The sequence below is a fragment of the Polyodon spathula genome, chromosome 8, assembly GCF_017654505.1.
Source record: "Polyodon spathula isolate WHYD16114869_AA chromosome 8, ASM1765450v1, whole genome shotgun sequence".
Taxonomy (NCBI): Eukaryota; Metazoa; Chordata; class Actinopteri; order Acipenseriformes; family Polyodontidae; genus Polyodon; species Polyodon spathula.
Window position 1 is genome coordinate 10,179,831 of NC_054541.1, and position 21,645 is coordinate 10,201,475.

At 36.6% G+C, this 21,645-nt stretch overlaps 1 protein-coding gene across 2 annotated transcripts; it reads right to left on the reverse strand.

Annotated features, from left to right (window-relative positions):
- Positions 1-648: 648 nt before the first annotated feature.
- LOC121319354 (opioid growth factor receptor-like protein 1) lies at positions 649-7,812 on the reverse strand. 2 transcript variants are annotated; one of them, XM_041256711.1, is made up of 7 exons: positions 7,567-7,812; positions 5,393-5,464; positions 5,171-5,255; positions 4,572-4,650; positions 4,343-4,409; positions 3,748-3,896; positions 649-3,339 (listed from the first exon to the last, which is right to left on the reverse strand). In XM_041256711.1, exons 1-7 carry the CDS (start codon positions 7,609-7,611, stop codon positions 2,046-2,048), a joined length of 1,791 nt encoding a protein of 596 aa, XP_041112645.1. In that variant the 5' UTR covers positions 7,612-7,812; the 3' UTR covers positions 649-2,045. The 2 variants fall into 2 exon arrangements, with proteins under 2 accessions (XP_041112645.1, XP_041112644.1); XM_041256710.1 differs by having other exon boundaries at positions 7,529-7,812.
- Between the last annotated feature and the right edge of the window lie 13,833 nt (positions 7,813-21,645).

Genomic DNA, 21,645 nt, shown 5'->3' on the forward strand with positions numbered 1-21,645 from the left:
AAGAACTGCGCCTGGAAAACCAGGACCAACAAGAGTCGGGATGGGAGTGGCGCAATATTTTACCTACTGAATCATACAATTAATATGAATGAATTGGGTTAATAAAAAGCAGACCTGCGTAATATTTACATAAGGATTCCAGAATCTCTATAAAGCGGCAGTACATCTCTGGAAACGATATGTCTCTATGGATATACTCGCTAGCAATCTTTACATGACGAGGGTGTCAATAGACTATATCCAACCCCTAAAGAACCAACTTGTACGTATTTCTTGTTATTAAAAAAAAACAAAAAAACAAAACAAAACATACCATTGTAAATGTATAGAACAGTTGAATAAGGCACTATACAGTACAAACACAATGACAGCTTGACAATGCACAAGCAAGCAGGGCAAACCAGGGGAAGAATCAAGCTTGGTAAATCAATAATGTAGGCACAGCAAACCTTATTGCCTTGTTATTATCATTATTATTATTATTATTATTATTATTATTATTATTATTATGATTCATTAATGACAGTACCTTACTTACCAAGCTGCTGCTAATAATAGCAAGTAACCTATTCAACTGCAAAAACATACACAGATTTGAATTAATAAAGCCTTTAATTATTTTTGATAGTCCTATAACATTAAAGGGGTTAGTCAATCTTGTCTACGATCTACGCAAATGCACAACTTTTATTTTTTTAAGGAATCTTCAACCTCCCGACATGGAAATGTGCCAAAAAACATCAGAATCTGTCTCAGCGGTGGGCAATTTGAATACCAGACTGCAGTTGTATGGATCATTGTTACAGAAGCCATGAATCAACAAAGAGTAACCATTGATTGCAGATGAACACTACGACTGCTCTTCAAATATTGATCCGATGAGTGCTGGTCGCGTCCCGTCAGACTCAATTTTAATCAAGAAATGTGGTAGTGGGGGAGCAGCAGTTTCTTTTTAAATATTGCATTTTGGAATGTTAAAATTGTCAGGATGAATTATTTGGTTTCTCTTTCTCTCTAAATAAATAAATAAATATGATTCTGCTCGCATTAACTGATGTGTTGTTTGATTGGTAGTAATGCTCGTTTTGTCATACATAAAAAAAATAATAATAATCAGATGCCAATGTACCTTGTAGATTTTGCATTGCTTGCTTTCCCCTTTTGTCACAAAAGGAGTTGATGAAAAAACAAATTTCCCCAGAAAGCCATATCGTAATAGTTCCCAATGATAGCAACTAGTATCCTGCTAAATCAGATGACATCAGCAGCAATGTTGTAACAGATTGAGGGAAGCAACACCAATTACGACCAAGAATAAGGACTGTGGCACTGGGAATCAGTCAACACACGTGTCAGACATTATCTTAAAAAGTCAGCAGGTTTTTTTTATTCAAAAAATGTAAACAATATTCATTATTTTTTTATCCATCAAATGATCAAAATAAGAATTTCATACAAATAATTTAAAAAAGTTTTAAAAACACGAACAATGTATTATTTTTTGTTTGAGTTAACCTTTTTCAATTTTAACTGGAAAAATATTGTAATGGAGGTATTCTTAATTTTTGCTAACAAAGCACCCCTTAAATTGTTTTCTTATTTTATAATTCATTTAAAACCCTTTACGCTGACACCCATAACATTAAAACCAAACTACTTATCTTGAACAATAAACAGCAGGGTGGCAGAAGTTATTGAATGGGATGGTTAAATATTTCAAATATATTGTTCACAAAACCACCACAGAAAGGCAGCTCCAGGATTTGAGTTCTGAAATTCACACTGCTCTCAGTTTGAATCCTAAGAGCCACAAACACATTGTTCAAAAGCATATACAATGTTTAAACTAACAGAATATACATATAATAGAGTGCAACTAATTTAGATTGTTTTTTTTTTGTTTGTTTTTTTAATATCAAACTAATGTACTTTGACTAAAGTTAGAAAAGCAGTTGATTTCTAATGGGTTCAAACAGAAGACGTAGTCAATCAAACTGTGCCACACGACACTTTACGTTCATTTAACATCAATTTGGTAATCCAGTTTAAAAAATTTCATATTCCATGTCGGAGTCTTGAGCAGCTCCTTCATTGTTTGTTTTGATGGTTTCAGATTCCACTGGGCTTGGACTTTCAACTTTTGCATTGGTAGCACCCTCGTCACCATCACTCATCTCAACATCTTGACTTATGCACCCAATGCTCTGTCCTGTGTGCGTGTGTGAGCCCTGGACTTCTGCATTTGTGTCTTCAGCCAGCTCTTCTTGTTCAACCGTGTCCTTGTTGCCAGGGTTGGCAGTCTGATTTGGTAATTCACTCATTCTTGCTGTTTGATCCTCACTCAGCTGAGCCTGCGACACACTTCCGGTGCTTTCGTAGAGATTATTACAGGAGCCACCATGGATTACAGCTGGGTTGCTCTCCACAGTCTCAGAGCTATTTTGCTCACAATCTGGATCTTCATCGGTTCCTTCACTTACACAAGCATCTGTTTGCACACCACTCTCATTGTCTTTGGCTGCTGCCATTTCAAGCATCTCAGAACTTCCTGTTCCAGTTCCCTGGTTATCAGTTATATCTGCCTGATCAACTGGCTCGCTATTTTTTAAGCCAGTATCATCTGTAAATGTCTCCCCATTATTACCTGCCTCTGATAACACCATCTCCAAATCTTCTTTTGGCTTTAAATAGTTTCTTCTGCAGTCCTCTTCGAGTCCTTCATCTTTGGATTCCTTGGTGTTGTCGTCCCCATTCAGGGAAGCATCACTAGTACCCTCGGCTGTCTGTACATTATTATCTTGGCATCTTTGTGGGTTATCAAGCTCGTTATCAACCGATGATCCCTCTTCAAGAGAACTGCCTTTGTCTTTCCTTTCTGCGTCTACACTCTCTGCCAGGTCTTGTGTGGTTTCGCCTTTCCTCTCTTTCTCTGGCTCTTCATCTTTCTGCTTTTCTTCTCCCTTTTCTAGCACAGGCTGAGCTGCCTCACACTGACTAACTTTGCATGTGGAAAGACTGCCACCGCCGCCTTTCTCCTTACTGTTCTCCCCTGGCGTGTTTCGTCTTTTGAATCGCTTCTGAATTTTCCGTGGACACCATACGAACGGTTCCTTGGATTCGTAGTGATGGTAGGCATATTCAATCAGTTCTCTGCGTTTCTTTTTGTCTCTGATTGAGAACAGGAAGTAGTCCAGAGCACTGCGCTTGACGCTGCTCAGTTCCTTGTTCACCAGGGTTTCAGTCAGGAAAAACTTCACGAGTGGGGCCTGGTAGTGTTCAAACCCAAGCTCTCCCAGGCACTTGAGGATGCGTGATATGCGGAGGTTATTGTGCGTGTTTCTGCATTAACAAAGACAAAAGGCAGTGATTTAGTAAAAATAAGACTCATGACTCGGACGCATACTAATAAACTGGCCCATATTAACAAACTTGTATAAGGGTATTCTGTGTATACATTTTCACTTTGTTCTTGCAGGATATAACAAACATGTACCTACTTAATTTATTTATAGCTTGATTTACAGCCTTGCCTCCGCTAGGAAATAATATTGCGAGTACAGCAGAGGCTGACATATTTGACAACAGCCTTCTCAAGAATGTCTTGCATTTGGATGTTTGGACAGTTGTTTGAGTCAGACACAAACGCTTAAGGAGTCACATCTATGCTTGTATCTGAGCTAGGTGAGCAAGCGGCGATGTTCAAAGATAATGCAATTCTGCACTGAATTTGGGGCTGTCAGCACTGACCGGTTCAGGTTGCTGAATCTGTCTTCCCAGTTGTTTGCTCGTCTCACTTCTCCAGTCCCCTCATCCACCAGCTCTATACCATAGAACCCCAGCATGAGTTTGTACGACTCGACTAGCCTCTGTTTTGCTTCCTCACATTGCTGAAATGCCTGAGAAAACATGACATTACATATGGTCAGCATGAGAAGGAGGGGATTGTGTCGGTCTCTGCAATTACTTATTGCAGCTCTTGAAAGCAGCTTTGAGAACTTTTTGCTGCATGCCAGCAGACCAGATATCGGGGAACTTGAACATCTTGTATAATGGCGTACATTCTTGGTAAAACACTTACAAAAAAAAAAAAAAAAACAGTTATAAATGTATCAACAGGCCCAGTGTGAGTTTAGGTTTTCTGAATAGGGTCTATTATAAGGGTGTGCTTGTACTGTTATAGACAAATCAGTGTCTGTCTTACCATCATATTGTACCACTACAGTATATTGCACTTTTAAACGTGTCTGATACATTGATTTCAAAAGGCTTGATAGAAACATGGACACTATCTGTCTCAGCTCATGCTTGCTGAAACGCCTGTGGGTTTTCATTGATCACAAACCTTAATTTCCTTCTTGGTGAGTTCATAGGCCCTGTAGTTCATTCCTGGCTCCCGCAAAGGAAATAACCTAAAAGCATGAATGATTAAATATTAAGATACAACGGAACTGTTTCCCATTCATTTACTGTGCTTAACCAAATGCCTTACCCCACTTACTGATTACTGCCCCCAGTTGTCTGTGCTTTGCCATGCTGCAATGCTCATCCCTACTTTGAAGAAATGTTCTTACCACTGAATGTAGGAGTGAATTCTTTCCAGTTTTCTATAGTTTGTCTTCCAATCAGAGTGAAACTCCTCTATTGTTACCCCTAGACAAGCAAACATAATAAAGAGTTTCCATGAAAATAATAATAATAATAATAATAATAATAATAATAATAATAATAATAAATAATAAATGGCTAACATTCATCCGTAAAATGGATGAATGAAACCGGCAGAATAATGTTACATTAACATATTGAATTATATACTGCTTTGTAGTTTTCCCATATACTTAACGAAAAACTGACAAATTCAAAACTGTGACATTTTTAAATATAACGTGAAATACTACTGTGCTACTACTATGCCTCAACCCTAAAATTCCAGGTGATGCCAATTTTTGGCCAAGCTGTGGGTCAAAGGGATTCCTCTCAATCCTTGGCTCTCAAGTCCAACTACGCAAGGAGTTCCTTGAAGTAAGAACAGTTTGGGGTCCTGGTCTTAAATACTTATCGTATGTCAGCACTGCTTTCTGGAGCACTTACAAATAAAACATTCTGAATTAGATTTTCTATTAATCACATATGCATAGTTGTTGCTAGTCTGTATGCGATTATCACTTACCGTCAGGCTCAGAAGGAAATGTATTTTGGTAAAACAACAAATTACACATTTCTTTATTTGTATTCTCTTCGTTTTCTCGCAAATTCTGTTGGAGAAAGACAGTTGAAAAACTTGGATTAAAATCTAATTCTACAGGTCACTCTTCCATCTTTGAGAACCAGAATAATGCATCACCTATTTTAATGAGAAAGTTTAAAATGAAACCACAGACACAATACTTACTGGATAGCCGTGCCGATAAATCTGCATATCTTTAGCAGCACGCAGATTTCGTGTAGACTGGAACCCGAAGCTCTGCCAAACAACACAAAAACAAAGTCAAACTAAAACCTCTCAATCGAATAGACAAGCACTTTGTCAATGTGTGTTTGCATTGAAAATATTAGTTTTTTTCTGGTTTTCACTTAAGTAAAACTAAAGAAAGTAAAATAGAATGGGTTTTGTTAATTACCTTTTATGTATAAAGCTATGGCTAAATGTTTTGCATCACCCTATAGAATAAGCAAATTTTGCTTCATAAAGTCGAGTGAAACCTGCTGAATAATGTTACGGTAACTTACTGAACTACATACTGCTTTGTAGTTTTCCTTATACTGAACGAAAAACTGACATATGTTAAAATGTGACATTTCTAAATCTAACATGAAATACTGTACTACTATTATGGCTTCCAGTAGACTTTTGCGATATAACTTTGTATTTTTTTTGAGTACATGTTAGATTTAAATTATGTTTATAGCTTCTTTTTTTAAATGATGTCTCAATCCTAAAATTCTAGGTGAAGCCAAACTTTTAGCCGAGCTGTAGGCCAAAGGGATTCCCCTCAATGTTTGGCTCTCGAAAGAGTCCAACACAAGTCAGAAACCTCCAAACAAATGTTCCTCAGTGAATTTGTACCACATTTCTACATAACACTTACAAAACATTTACTATACATGATTGTTAATTATTTTTCAATGGTTCTTATTTAATATACTCTCGTAAAACCACAGCACCACCACACAGAAATGTACACTGTCAAACCTGGGGTTCTGGTAATTAAAAATAAATAAATAAATAAATACATACAAAATCCCAAGGAATGCAATTCCCACCAGCAGATTTTGTAACATTCCACTGCATAACTGTAACATTTATGTGCCCCAATTGTTATCCTGTACTGCATTTCCCATGAATACCCAGTAATTTAAAGGTACACTATTAATTGGGTGAGCTACTTAATTCCAATAGGACCATACCAGCTCAGTTTAGTTCTAGACCTCGTTTGTCTACTTTCTTGCCAAGAAAAACTTGTACCTCTCTACAGCCGTCTCTAATACAGTGTACCATGGATGGCAATAAGGTTCCCAATGCACAGCAGTTTGACCCTGGTTTTGCTTGAGAAGACACACCTCAGCTCGTTTCCTATACACTGTGGCTAATCAACCTCCTATTGAAACATGGAATGAGGGAAACTGCTATGCCATAGGAGTCGCATTTCCATCTCTGGTGCACAGAAGGGCAAAGTATGGGAGAAACGCCAAATAATTGGATTTTAGTGCAAAACTGTAGATTAATTAAGTTATTTCACGGAACACTGTGGTTTTAATGTAATGAACTGTATACCGTGGTTTATATCGAAAGGGGGGCACAGCAAGATGAACGCTAGCTACACTGACCCCGCCCATTATAGACGTGCTGTAGTTCCTTGCTCTCACTTCATTTCCTTGTTCTCAAAACAGGGAGGGACCGAATTGTAAAGAGCTTGAGTAAATTGATAGCGAAACAAGTTGCAGTTGTAAATCGGTGCAATAGAACAGTTGCCATGATACAGCACCCCCACCCGTTGGGTGACATGGCATTACCAGTACAGCTTTGTGCTCGTTCCCCATACACGACCATGACAAAGCACTGTACGATACCTGATGAAAGGGAAATGAAAGCAAAACCATGGAAACGGTGTTACTACGATGATGACTATGCACTTTTATTTATTAAACTGTATCTGGAAACTTTCTATTCGAGGGAAGAATGTAGTATAAACAGACCAATTGTTTTATTGTCCAGAGGTATGCTAGTACATAGTACGGTATTCAATTTCAAATAACGCTCCGGTAGTTTAAATCGCATATTACGGCACTACATCCGGTTAACAACGTTTGCTAAAGATTCCATATGAAAAATATTATACATTTTATTTGGCATACAAAGTTATGAAATGCTAACCCCCGTAATTCTGCATTGCAAAACTAAGTTTAACCACAAGCACTAGGCCTGCTATCGGAATGTAAAACACACACTGTTTTGGTACATGAGTTAACTACTGGTGCATTACACCTATCGATATTGCTGCAGAATTGTGAAATAAAAATGTCATACAGAGCATTTGTAGTTCCAAAAATATTTCTGGGCTCTACCCGTAGCGCCACACTGGTCTCCACGGTCAGATGAATCGTCCTCATCCTCGCTCAATGACTCCCAGGTCGAATCATAAGCACAATCCAAATCGTCTTCAGAAGGCATAACTAAGCTAAAATTAACAGACACGAAAGGTAAGCACTGTACATGCACAGGCACAAATACATCAACTGGAGGAAAAAAAAAACACACAGCCGACGGAACTTTTAACAGCTCTCTTCCCAAACAGGAAGGAACGAGCACCCGGCTTCACCAGAACAGAAAGCGAAAATTCCATTCGCAGTCAAAGCTCTCAAGCGGTCTGCGCAACGAAACCGCCTATTTCCAGTTCATTTATCCACAACAACCGGCGCTGTAGTTTAAGTGCTTGCATTATTACGTCTGATTATGTAATAATATTTTATTTTAATTCATGTATTTACTTAAATCGAACAAAGCTGTTTAAAATACAATTCCATACGGACCCTAGGATCTTAATTATACGTAAGGGTTATTGATATTGTATAGCCAAATTAAGTAGGCACAAAATAATGCATACATTAATTCATTAAAAAAAAAGAAAAAAGAAAAAAGCATAGAGTGTAATGTGAGATTGTTCTAATCTGAACTGACCACATATTATTACAGGAGTTACGCAACCGCTAGTAGGTCTCATGACTCTTAATTCAATTTCTTGAGAACCCACCACAGCGTGGACAATAGCAAAACAATACGCATGCAAGAAGCATTATCTTCTAGATCGCATTTTTAAGGGAAAATGTGTGCCAGTAACGTTTTTAAAGAAATGATGCTACCCTGTACAAACTTGCAACATACTGATGTTTGTTTCAGGCATTATAACATGTCATTTTCATACGAGTAGTAAATGATTTACAGTAAAGACTAATTGCTTCCACTGTATACACAACAGCGCCACGCAGCAGTGTTGTGGTGTAGCGGTCTAAAAGGCCCCCTTCCTGTAATACTTAACCTATTACATTTAGATTGGGAACAAAAGAAATACAATAAAAATAAAATTAAGGAAGGGGACCCCACCTACTGCTACACCTGACAGCGCTGAGCTGTCTTCTTTATCTGTAAATCACTAGATGACGTTTAAAATGTAAAAATACTTTTGCATGTAGCAAACATGGCTAAATTGGCCATGCAGGGCAGGATAAATGTAAGATATTTGATTTCTTAATTACTTTTACGAATTTTACTATATATGCATTTTAATAATTCTTTAAATACTAACATATTTAAAGAAGCAGGACAAGTGGACTTTCCAGCACTGAATTCTGGGTGGAATTACAGAATTCACCAAAGTGCTGAGATTTGTAAATTCCATTTGCTCAGGTGCCTCCTTGTGGCCTTTGGTGGAACTACAAGCGTCAGTTGCAGTGTAGATTCACAGAAAGGAGAGTATTACACACCAGTATTGTTTCTTTTTCCATCTCATCGGAACTGGATTGGGATTAAATCTTTGCACCAGATTATCCTTATCGTACTGTGTCTGTTTATAACTGTCGTCGAAGATTATGAAAACAAGGGTGGGTATTTAGTGGGCATTATAGTGGGTCAACTGTCAGATATCAAATATAATTGTGTCAGGTATCACAATTATTATTATTATTATTATTATTATTATTATTATTATTATTATTATTATTATTATTATTATCCAGCAGTGAAACACCCCCAGGTTGAGGTGGCGAGAATCAATGCCCCCCCTAGTGGGAGACACTGCTGCAGAGTTGGAGGAGCAAGAAATGCAGACAAATGGCTCAATTCTGGGATAAGGTAGGAAAGCAAATTCCTTTTAATGGGAAGAATCCATCTTTTTCAGTGCAAATAATACATGAATAGTGCACTAAGCGGTATTTGCCATAGCTCTTTCCAAGCCCTTCTCTCAAGGAAGACAGCAAAGGACTGCTTTCCATGGTAATGGACTCACAGATCGTTTAGATTCTCAAGTGACACAGCGGATTGGGTTTCTGCAGTGCCTTGTGTTTTGTGTCAGTGTAATTGAAAGGATCTTGGTACAAAGTGCTAGCCACTGGTGTTATCAGAAATGAGAATGCTGGTACAGGACTCTGACTCCCTTGGCTGCTCGTTGTATGAGCCAGCGTTCTGCATTTAGAATGATGGGGTGTGCAGAGCATTGTGTGTCACAGTCTTGAACACTCCATACATTCCAACAGTTCTGTCCATCCTCATCTTGAAATATCTCCAAACCACAGTTATTCATTTTTTAATTATGGCTCCTGTCAGTTGTTACTGGTTACTTGGTTTTCGTGTCTACTTCCTTCCAAATTTCTTCTCAAGTGGATAAGCTGTTCTCAAGACAGAGCTAGCAGTGTTGCCTCCTTATCTTTGTACAGTTTGTTCAGGCACCTCTACAAAATAATACACAAAAATAGAAATCATATAATTCCATACATATGTTTATAGGATATATATATATATATATATATATATATATATATATATATATATATATATATATATATATATATATATATATATATATATATATGCAGAAGAAGAAACCAAAAAGTTATTGGACTATAAAACTTGAATATGTGATTTAAACATGAACAGTGATTATAATTTCTTCCCCTATGCATTTGACAGTTGGTGTGACACAGCAATGGACCTCTGCAGATCAGTAACAAGAAGAAAATGAGATGCAAGGAGAATAATTAGACTGCAGCTTGCAGAGATAGTCTATTCTTAATTGGTGTTCTTTCATTGAAATCCCAGTTGGTATTAAAATAGAAAGGTGACCCATGTAGGTTGTTACAAGCATTAAGAAAAAGCCATATTGTGTACGGTCTTCCAGATTGAGTCAGTGAAGCGGGCAGCTTGTCGAAGAGGCTTGTTAACAATGATCAGCCAGCTCCTTTTAACAGCTCATATTGCTTTGAAAGCAGCAAAGCAACTGAATCATCACCATTACTTATTGCAGCTAATTGCATGGCTTTGGGAACAGTATAGCATTCATTCAAATGCACATTTTCCACTGGTAATGGTTCCTGAAGCAGTCATCCTTTGTTCTTGTCAGTGTCATTTCACCAAAGTGAGTAACATTCAATAAAATAGCACTTTGTATCCACAGATTATCTTGACACCCAGTGATAGTGTTTAACCCTTTTGTCTTGGTTTTGTCTTGCTAATAGATGGATTGGTAACACCGGCATGTTTAAAATTAACCTGTTACTGCCCAGGGTTTGTTTTCATGTCCTTTTAATGCCAATTTTTTCAATGTCAAATATATTGGACACTGGGCAGCAAAGGGTTAAAATCTATTGATGCAAAAATAGGGTGGACTTTTGAACCAAAAGATACAATAACCCTTTTTTTTTTTAAATTTATTTTTTTGACGGCTGTTTAGAAGAGATCAAACATTTCAAGTTGCTTTAGAAAAGGAAACGCAAGGTATCAATTAACCCTACTGAGAAAGTGGGTCGTCGAGCATGACAAGATAATGATTTCGTAAAATAACACCATGCTTTAAACCCTATAGGCAAGTTTTCTATACTCTAATTGTTTTTTTTTTTTTAAATACGTTTATCCAATTAAACTCGGAATGACTATGATGAAAGCCTATGTTATTTAAATTAATACTTGATATCTTGAAGATAATTGGCTTTAAAAACAAAATGCAGGCTCCTGATGGTTTTACTGTCATTTTAATATTTATTTCATTGTTATTATTTTTTAACATAATTATTTGCTATTGCTGTGGTGTTTGCAATTCATTCTAAGTCCTGGGTCGGACCTAACAGACGTCTTCATTCAAAGTGATGTGACACTGACCTTTTAACCCTCACAGCCTCGCCTACAGTAGAGTACAACTTTACAGACAGGGAGTAAATGGTGCTGGCAATGCTGAATGGTCAGACTGTCACATGGCTTGAGTTCTGTAGTTTGTCTTGAGTTCCGTTTGCCTGCCATAGGTTATGCTGCTAGATCAGACAAACAGTGTTTATATTAGTATGCCAGAGTACCATCAGCTGTGCATATATAGTACTTTGCCACAGATACAAAAATAAAGTTATTTGAAGCTCCTTGATCAAGATGTGATCAAGAAAATTACCAAGTTACACAAGACACATTAGAGCCGGTGGGAAACATCCATGCTGCTTAAATAACATTAAAAAAAGCAGGACCCAGCATTTCAGCCCCTTACACACCTCTAGGCGGCATGTCTGTTTCTGTAAGTGTAACTGCAGCTTTAAAAAGGTTATCAGTAAATCAGATCCAGCATGTTCCCATGTTTCACTTGTTGATGTGCTTTTCCCTAGAGGAGGAATGTGATCTTAAATTACCCCCCTCCATTCTCTGGATTTCAAGTTCTATTTTAATCTTAGTTACCGTGGAAACGGCGAGATGTTCAAGCCCTGTGCAATAAGGCCTGATTTAACTGTCACAGCTGGGATTTAACTGTTACACCGGATCCACGCCCCGGTTTGAACGATCGCCAGGTTTTAGCTGAAAGTAACATTTTCACCATTAATTTCCGGTTTTTAATAAATGTGCGGCAAATAATGTCTGAGGGGAAATATCTCCGATGAATAGAAAAAAAATTGCCTGGAAGTAGTTGCTCTGTGCATTAATGATTCAGGCAACTGCTTCCATCATCAATGATGAAGGTTCAGATGATGAAGACGTGGAGTTCAGCAGTTTCAGATCCGTTGATTAATGCCTGTAATTTTGGCGCTGCCTGAGTCAACCTCCCCCTCGCCCCACACACTTTTGCCTGAATGATAACTTTACGCCCCCCCCGGACATTGACTCGGCAGATGCTGGTATATACACAGTATATACAGTGGCTCTCAAAAGTATTCACCCCCCCTTGGACTTTTCCACATTTTATTGTGTTACAACATGGAATCAAAATGGATTTATTAGGAGTTTTTGCCACTGATCAACAAAAAAAATAGTCCATAATGTCAAAGTGAAAAATAAAATCTACAAATTGTTCTAAATTAATTACAAATACAAAACAGAAAATGATTGATTGCATAAGTATTCACCCCCTTGAGTCAATATTTAGTAGAGGCACCTTTGGCAGCAATTACAGCCATGAGTCTATTTGGATAAGTCTCTACCAGCTTTGCACATCTAGACACTGCAGTTTTTGCCCATTCTTCTTTGCGAAATTGCTCAAGCTCCATCAAGTTGGATTGCAACCTTTGGTGAACAGCAATTTTCAACTCTTTCCATATATTCTCAATTGGATTGAGGTCCGGGCTTTGACTGGGCCACTCCAGGACATTGACCTTTTTGTTTTTAAGCCACTCCAGTGTGGCTTTGGCTGTATGTTTGGGGTCATTGTCCTGCTGGAAGATGAATCTTCTCCCAAGTTCCAGGTCTCTTGCAAACTTCATCAGGTTTTCCTCCAGGATTTCTCTGTACTTTGCTGCATCCATTTTGCCCTCTATCTTCACAAGTTTTCCAGGCCCTGATGCAGAGAAGCATCCCCATAGCATGATGCTGCCACTACCATGCTTCACGGTAGGGATGGTGTTCTGATGTGCGGTGTTAAGCTTGCGCCAAACATAGTGCTTAGTGTTGAGGCCAATAAGCTCTATTTTGGTCTCATCAGACCATAGAATCTTCTTCCACTTGGTCTCAGAGTCTCCCACATGCCTTCTGGCAAACTCTAGCCTAGATTTGATGTGAGGTTTTTTTCAACAATGGCTTGCTCTTTGCAACTCTCCCATAAAGGTTAGTTTTGTGAAGCACCTGGGCTATTGTTGCCGTATGCACAGTGTTTCCCAGCTCAGCCGTGGAAGACTGTAACTCCTTTAGAGCTGCCATAGGCCTCTTGATGGCCTCTCTGACTAGTGCCCTTCTCACCCGGATACTCAGTTTTTGAGGACGGACTGTTCTAGACAGATTAACAGTTGTGCCATATTCTCTCCGTTTCTTAATAATAGACTTCACTGTACTCCGGGGGTTATTCAATGCCTTGGAAATGTTCTTACATCCTACCCCTGATTGGTGCTTTTAAAGAACCTCATTCCAGATTTGCTTTGAATGTTCCTTCGTCTTCATGATGTCGTTTTTGTTAGGAAATGTACTAACCAACTGTGGGACCTCCCAGAGACAGGTGTATTTAACCCGAAACCATGTGAAACACCTTAATTGCACACAGGTGGACTCCATTCAACTAATTATGTTACTTGGTTGCACCAGAGCTTATTTAGGTGTGTCGTAGCAAAGGGGGTGAATACTTATGCAATCAATTATTTTCTGTTTTATATTTGTAATTAATTCAGAACAATTTGTTGATTTTATTTTTAACTTTGACATTATGGACTTTGATTTTGTTGATCAGTGGCAAAAACTCCTAATTAAATCCATTTTGATTCCATGTTGTAACACTATAAAATGTGGAAAAGTCCAAGGGGGGTGAATACTTTTGAGAGCCACTGTATATACTGTGTATATACCAGCATCTGCCAAGTCAATGTCCGGGGGGGGCGTAAAGTTATCATTCAGGCAAAAGTGTGTGGGGCGAGGGGGGGGTTGACTCAGGCAGCGCCAAAATTACAGGCATTAATCAACGGATCTGAAACTGCTGAACTCCACGTCTTCATCATCTGAACCTTCAGCGCTGATGATGGAAGCAGTTGCCTGAATCATTAATGCACAGAGCAACTACTTCCAGGAAATTTTTTCTATTCAAAAACCTAATTAAATCCATTTTGATTCCATGTTTTAACACAATAAAATGTGGAAAAGTCCAAGGGGGGTGAATACTTTTGAAAGCCACTATATATTCTAATTGGAAAGAGAATCAATTCCCATGGAAAGAAAGAGAAAGAATTCCAAATTTCTTAAGATACATTTTAGAGCGATCATATTCATTTGACTAGAATTTAGCCACATACTGATTAAAAAACAAATATGGACTTGGCCCACTCAAATGTTACAGTTGTTCAGTATGCTTTATTGTGCCTTTTATTTACATCATGTCACACACATGTTTTTTAAATGCATTAGTGAAATAGATGGATTGATCAAATGTTTATGCATTAACAAGATGGGTATAAATAGCATGCATTTATTATTTCAAGGTGACAGAAATGGATTACTTTAATGCTGTAGCGATTTGTGTTCCGCATTTGGCAGCAGTGCAACATAAACAGTGCAACAGCCGAAGAAAATCCTTATTAACCTCTTCCTATTAAACTATAATGTGTTTGTGGTTTCTACACCTTCCCCACACTATAATGACTGAATAAGTGAACCGCTATTACATCTGACATGTATACTCTGTAATATATATATATATATATATATATATATATATATATATATATATATATACACACACACACACACACACACACACACACACACACACACACACACACACACACACACACAAATGTACCATTCTATTTAAATATAAACATCTATCAGGATCTTAGACATATATCTTTGGCACATTTTTGCTTAATAATAGCCTATTGAAATTCTGTAATCACTTTTTAAACTCGGCTGACTGGTAAATAAATAAAATTACTGTATAATTATATTTTTCCTACTGTTTAAAATTACATATTTCGTGAATTTACTTGGACGACTCATTTACATTTATTTAATCGATTCCTTGGCTATTTTCTTACAAAAATTCATAACAGGAGTTTTTTTCAGGCCAAATTGTGCAGTTGTATTGTATGAGTCATGAAACTAGCCAGGACATCATTCTGGGGCATCATTTAATTCAGAGATGACTAAAAACAAAGCACACTGACAATTTCACGTACTGTACAGTGCCTTCATCTTCCAAATGAAGGAGCAAAAGTGAACTTTGTACTGCGAATGCTCCAGCCTAATTAACCCTGTCTGTATAAAATGTGCATTTGCTTATGCATTAATTCTTTGTATATATTAATTAACCCTGTCTGTATAAAATGTGCATTTGCTTATGCATTCATTCTTTGTATATATTAATTAACCCTGTCTGTATAAAATGTGCGTTTGCTTATGCATTCATTCTTTGTATATATTAATTAACCCTGTCTGTATAAAATTTGCATTTGCTTATGCATTCATTCTTTGTATATTTACACTGTTTTCTTTTATACAGTTAAATACAGTTGGATTGAATTTAGTCATCTAAACAGTGGCATAGAGGTATCTTATTACTCTCTTTAGCTCTTTATTAATCCAGCTGGGGACAATTATAACATTTAATAATATATGAAATAAAAATAACTCCTAACACATGATTAAGTTACATGCAGCACCTGTAGTGTGTCTATTATCTCACAATTTGAAGCCATCAATGCAGTGCGTGCTAATTCACGCTGTCTTGCCTAAGGAAGTGGCTTTTTGACGTGTGAAAACGTTGTTTTGTGTGGATGACGCATGAGCATTACGTACGGAAAAGAAGCCTTCCTTAGGACATTGAGATATGGCATACAAATGAAGTGGCTCAGTTTAAATTTGCTGCTTCGTTATATGAATTTGCTTTAAAACGACAAGGGTCCGATTCTTAACACTGCAAAGGGTAACCGTTTTTATGAAGACACAATGTGCTCCAGCATCATGCAGAATAATTGGATCCAATGTATTCTTTAAAGGTCGTGCTATGATGTCATTGTGAAACTTCCAGAACAACGTGAAAACCTGCTTTTGTATGACAGCCTTTTAAATTACTGATTGCAAATTTGCTGTGTTGAGTGAATTTACAGTTTTGATCACAGTATATATTCATTTAGTTTCATGTAACATTAATGATTAACAAGTCCTTAGCAGACTGATCAGTAAACCACTTTATTACTTATTAATAAACATATTTCTGCTGCCCTCATCAACCTAATGAGATTGTACCCCATAGAGGACTACTGGCTGTAAAACATTTCAGATAAATACAGTGCTATATCTATTTACAGAACAGTAATGTTCAGAATGGGGATATTTATTTACTCTACAGAATGACAGCCAAAATTATTTTTTATCTGAGACACCTTGTTATAAAGAAAATGCGATGCATGCATCTATTATATAAATAATAAATAAATAATAATAATAATAATAATAATAATAATAATATTATATATATATATATATATATATATATATATATATATATATATATATATATATATATATATATATATATATTTTGTTGTCTGTCTTGCCTGTTGGAAACATGATTATACTAAGAGAGTCATTCATAGGGAGAGAGAATGATGTCATAGTGGGTAGTTGGTTTGCATTGTTCAGACAATGTAGTCCTAATTGAAAGTTCAGGAAATGGAAGTATTCTGACCGCTATTGTTACCTGTCTTAACTGAATATGCTTACAATCGTCAACAAGAGACAGGATTTTACATTGTAAAATAATTCCTTTGGATCAGTTGTAGAGCTTGTTCATATATTATACTGTATATTTATAATATATGTCATTCAAAGTAAGCATAGTCAAACACTCTGTCAAAGCAAAATACTTTTCTTTCAAATGTTGTATTTTTATAATCAATAAAATGACTTATGACCCATACTTGAAACCTTAAAATAATTTGCCCCACATCCATTACTCTGGATTTTGTGCACTTATTAAGTTGGAAACTTTGCTTCGTTTAAGTGAAATATCCTAATTTAAAGAACACACACTATATGATAATACGTGTCATTTAAGGGGAGAAGAAAATATCGTTTGAATAACACAAAGTGATTTTGCAGCATCATTTAGTGCCCATTGTGTCAATGACAATAATGCTATTTAATAATTAATATTTCCCAGTTAATAATAATAATAATAATAATAATAATAATAAAATAATAATAATAATAATAATAATAATAATAATAATAAAAAAAACCCTCAAATGCCATACTAATAATGTAATATTTATATAATGAATTGATGCCTCAGTAAAAGCAATGGGTTTTATTAGATTTCACACTTTCCTGAAGCAGAGTAATAAAAGAACACGTCAATTGAATGACATTCAGAAGATTATAGAGCACTGTTTCTTTTCTGCAGCAAACATAAACACGATTCAATGGCTGCTGGTAACAGTAACAGTGAAATAATGTTGTGTGTTACATTTCAAGATTTTTGATTGGTTTATGGAGGGGACCGGTTATCGTATCATTTTGTGGTTTTAGAGAACCAGTGGACTCAACAGAGAAGATTCAGAGCTGTAAATTCAGCATTGTCCAAGTCATGACAGTGATGAGCTCTCAGGTGCCTGCTGTGTGTGTGTGTGTGTGTGTGTGTGTGTGTGTGTGTGTGTGTGTGTGTGTGCGTGCGTGTGTGTGTGTGTGTGCGTGTGTGTGTGTGTGCGTGTGTGTTAAAATAATAACTTTGATAGAGCAGTCATAAAATATTGAATTGAGAGTTTCAATAGCTGCTCAAGAAAAAATGGGAAAAAAATATGTAAATAATATGTAGATTTCCTTATACAAATGAAAAAGAGCAGCGATTTCTTAAAAGCATCTCAAGAGACACATAATTAGTTATGTGTGCTGTGCTTAAACAAATGCCCTCAGCTAAAGAGTGAAGTATTAGAAGTAGTTTTTTAAAATTTTTATTAGAAGTATCTTGTATGGGATTTTCTTTTTATTGGCAATTAAAAACAATAGTTGAATAAATCATGAATTGCTTTTGGTTAATGTAAATTTTTTATATTCATAAAACTTAAAAAAATGCCACTGCCGTAGCCACAGTAGATAATTTAGTAATCAAGAACAAAAATAATAACTCTCCCACAGCAGAGTTTTTGGTCACACAATATTGAGCTGAGAGCTTTTCAGGAAAGTGGGGTTAGGCACAGAAGCATAAGGGAGTCCAGTGTTCAAGGGTCTATGTACGAAAGGAGTCAGATTGCTCCTGCTGCTTTGATGAAGTGTGAAAATGAACCGCATTATAGCTACATTGCACCTGGAACAGAACAGCATGATGCAGTAGTTACATTTCAAATGCAGTTTAACATCAAACTTTCATCGATGCAATTTAAAATGTAGTTTATGATTAGTTTGTTTTTGTGTGCCCCTCCACGCACAGTGTGAAGTTACTTGAAAGGCTAGATATGTAGTCTTTGACACGCTTGAACAACCCAGCTGAGCACTCAGCAGAGGTTTGTAAGTGTTTGATAAATGTCTTCAATCACAGCACTGGGGAAAGCATTTGACCAGTTTCATTGTGAGAGTGTTGAAGCCCTGTACTGTGAGGTGGAGTTCGGGCCCCAGTGGTCAACTTAGAAATGAACAGTTTTATGTGTGCTTATGCTGTTTGTAAATAAGTCAACCGACTTTAGCTAAAGGAGTTTTTAGAGTAATTACAATCGCTGTGATATTTGATTCTATAATGTACGCTGTTAAAGATCATTAAGACACTAAAAGTATTCATGCATGATATCTTTAATTTGTGTATTCAAACTGAATTATTTTGACATTCACTGTGTAAATGTAAACAGTAATGATATAAAATTAAGTAATAATCCTCGTCTTACTGAAAAAGAATGCAAAAAAAAATCTGACTTTAAATCCCAAATTGTTTATTATTGTTTCCTTTGCAATTAAATAAATCCAGAAATGACACTGGACTCAGTATAGTTAAAGATATATTCTTTGCACCTCCTTGAATGAAGTGTAATCTCTACTGCTTTTTACTAGTTAGTCAGACCTGTGTCAAGCACAGCTGCAGGCCTGTGATTCTCTCCTCAGTGGCGCTCTTTATTCTCCATGCTTGTCACACTGTGAAAATGTCTATACCAGTTCCAGCTTGTGTACTGCAAACAGTTACAAATGTCATCCTCCAACTTCGTCTGCTACATCTGTGACCAGAAGTTTTGCATCACCTCCAATTTTAGGATTGAGACATAATTAAAAAAAAAAAAAAAAAAAATAAAATATATATATATATATATATATATATATATATATATATATATATATATATATATATTATATATATATATATATAATATATATATATATATATATATATATATATATAACTTGAAGATAATTTAGATCTTTTATTTCACATCATGTAATCAAAGAAACCACAAAATGATATTGCAAAAGTCTTCTGGAAGCCATAATAGCAGTACGGTATTTCATGTTACATTTCAAAATGCCAATTTATTAAATTTTTTTTGTCAGTTTTTTCATTAAGTATATAGAAAACTACAGAGTGGTATGTAATTCAATATGTTAATGTAACATTATTCAGCAGGTTTCATTCCTCTTTATGAAGCAGAATTAGTTCATTCTATAGAATGATGCAAAATTAGTTTCTGTAAAAAGGCTCTGTGGCTACATCCATCTCTTTGACTGAGGAAGCTTATTATAAGGACTCAACGACACATGACAGTCCTTGTGCTTTCCTTTTCCATTTCATTCACACTCGTAATACATCTCCCAGGCTTTTTAGATGTTTTTTTTTTTTTTTTAACAACAGGGATTTCTAGCTTCTAGCTGATATTAATAAACAGCCATAGAGCCACAGAGCAGAGGCTTACTGCTCCCGCATAAATGTGAACAAAATTGCACATGCAACATTATTAAGTGTGATGGGAGAGTAAAATAATAAAAATAGAGCCCTTTTTCTTCTTAGATAGCTGAGAGAGTCTGCCAGGGGTAGCATTATTCAAGGGTCTCTGCCGACGGGAACGGGGCGGTGATGAACAGTAATTCACTGAAGGTGTCACGATTTCTATGGCCGCAAGCGAGTTTGCAAAAAAAAATTTCTGAGTGCACTTCAGTCTAAAATGAACCCTGCTTTCATGATTTCTTCTGAACTGCTTCAGGTTTAAATGTAATGTAAGGAATATTTTTATAGCAGTATTGATCTTATTTTTAGTATCTCCTGATCTTTTTCTTTCTGAAGATCACAATTACTCCAAGCTGTATTTATTTATCGCACTCACTTAAGCCACAGTTTGTTAGGGTGGCGTCTCCTGAGTTTAGCAGTAGCCGTTCTTCAGTTCCAATTGCCTGGCACAGGTATAGGGAACACAAGCTGGTGCCCGAGTGATGGTCCACTTTGGGTTATCTTTTGTGTGGTATTGCTAGCAATATACAACATTGCAGTAAATGGTGCTGATTAATCTTAATCTCCCCTCACACCCTTATTAACTATCTGAAAAAAAAGAAGTTTCTCTGTTGCAAGTTTTTTTTTGCATCACTGCTATCTGACTTAAAGGTTATGTCATTTACTGCTTGGGAAAAGAAAAAAAAAACATCTTGTTGTCATGGCAGCACCGAGCAGCTAGCTCTTGGCCCATAACATGCTGATTGCCTTATGTGTCTTTAGACGACGATAAGCTGCTAGTGGAGAAGTAAAACAACACTTAAAAACCTAGGTAGGAATAATCTATATCTTTACTATGCTTTCACTTTGAGCTGTACAGGTAGTGCAGTGGTAGTGATATACTGTAAGGTAAACAATTATTGGCAAATATTTATTTTCCCACTGCAGTGTTTTTTTCAGCCACAGCTATACCTTACCAGAGGAGACAGAAGCCAACACAATGCAAACAACCAAACAAAATGTTGTCAACCAAGTGCGACCCCAGAAATCTTCCATGTGGTCCGCACAACTAAACCACACCAACGTCCCGTCTCAAGCCAATAGCCAATCAGAGGGCTACATTTCTGTTCTCCTGATTTTCACAGCACCAACTTGTGGGAACTCCTGAGCTATCTGTGCCTCCTACAAATACTGTAAAAACAGTGTTAAAACAGAAAGGAGGTTTATTAAAATAATTCTAGCAATTTACAGTGCTTAATTGGTTTAACGGTGAGCAGAAATTAAGTAAATGATTATCAAGAAAACATCTTCAAACAGCTTGCTGAACATTTTTTTAAATCAGCTTTTATATGACCTCCCTTGAAATACTACAGAACAGTGTTCAAAAGAACAACTTATTTTCCCTGCCAGGCCACCTTCAGTGTGCTCTGATCTGAATCTTATGCAAAGTGATGGGTACGAAATTATGGGTACTTCTTGAATTACATATGGAATACTTCTGCCATGCTGTCATTTCCAGTGGGCAGCAGTTTTCTTTTTATCAGATCAAGCTGAATTCAGGATTCATTCCAGTATGTGGAGTTCTCCA

Coding starts and splice junctions, on each gene's coding strand:
- LOC121319354 (XM_041256710.1), bottom strand. CDS start 7,672: ATGCCTTCTGAAGACGATTTGGATTGTGCTTATGATTCGACCTGGGAG. Junction 5,465..7,528: donor TTTGGAACTACAAATGCTCT/GTATGACATTTT, acceptor GTTGTTTGGCAG/AGCTTCGGGTTCCAGTCTAC. Junction 4,410..4,571: donor ATTCACTCCTACATTCAGTG/GTAAGAACATTT, acceptor TCATGCTTTTAG/GTTATTTCCTTTGCGGGAGC.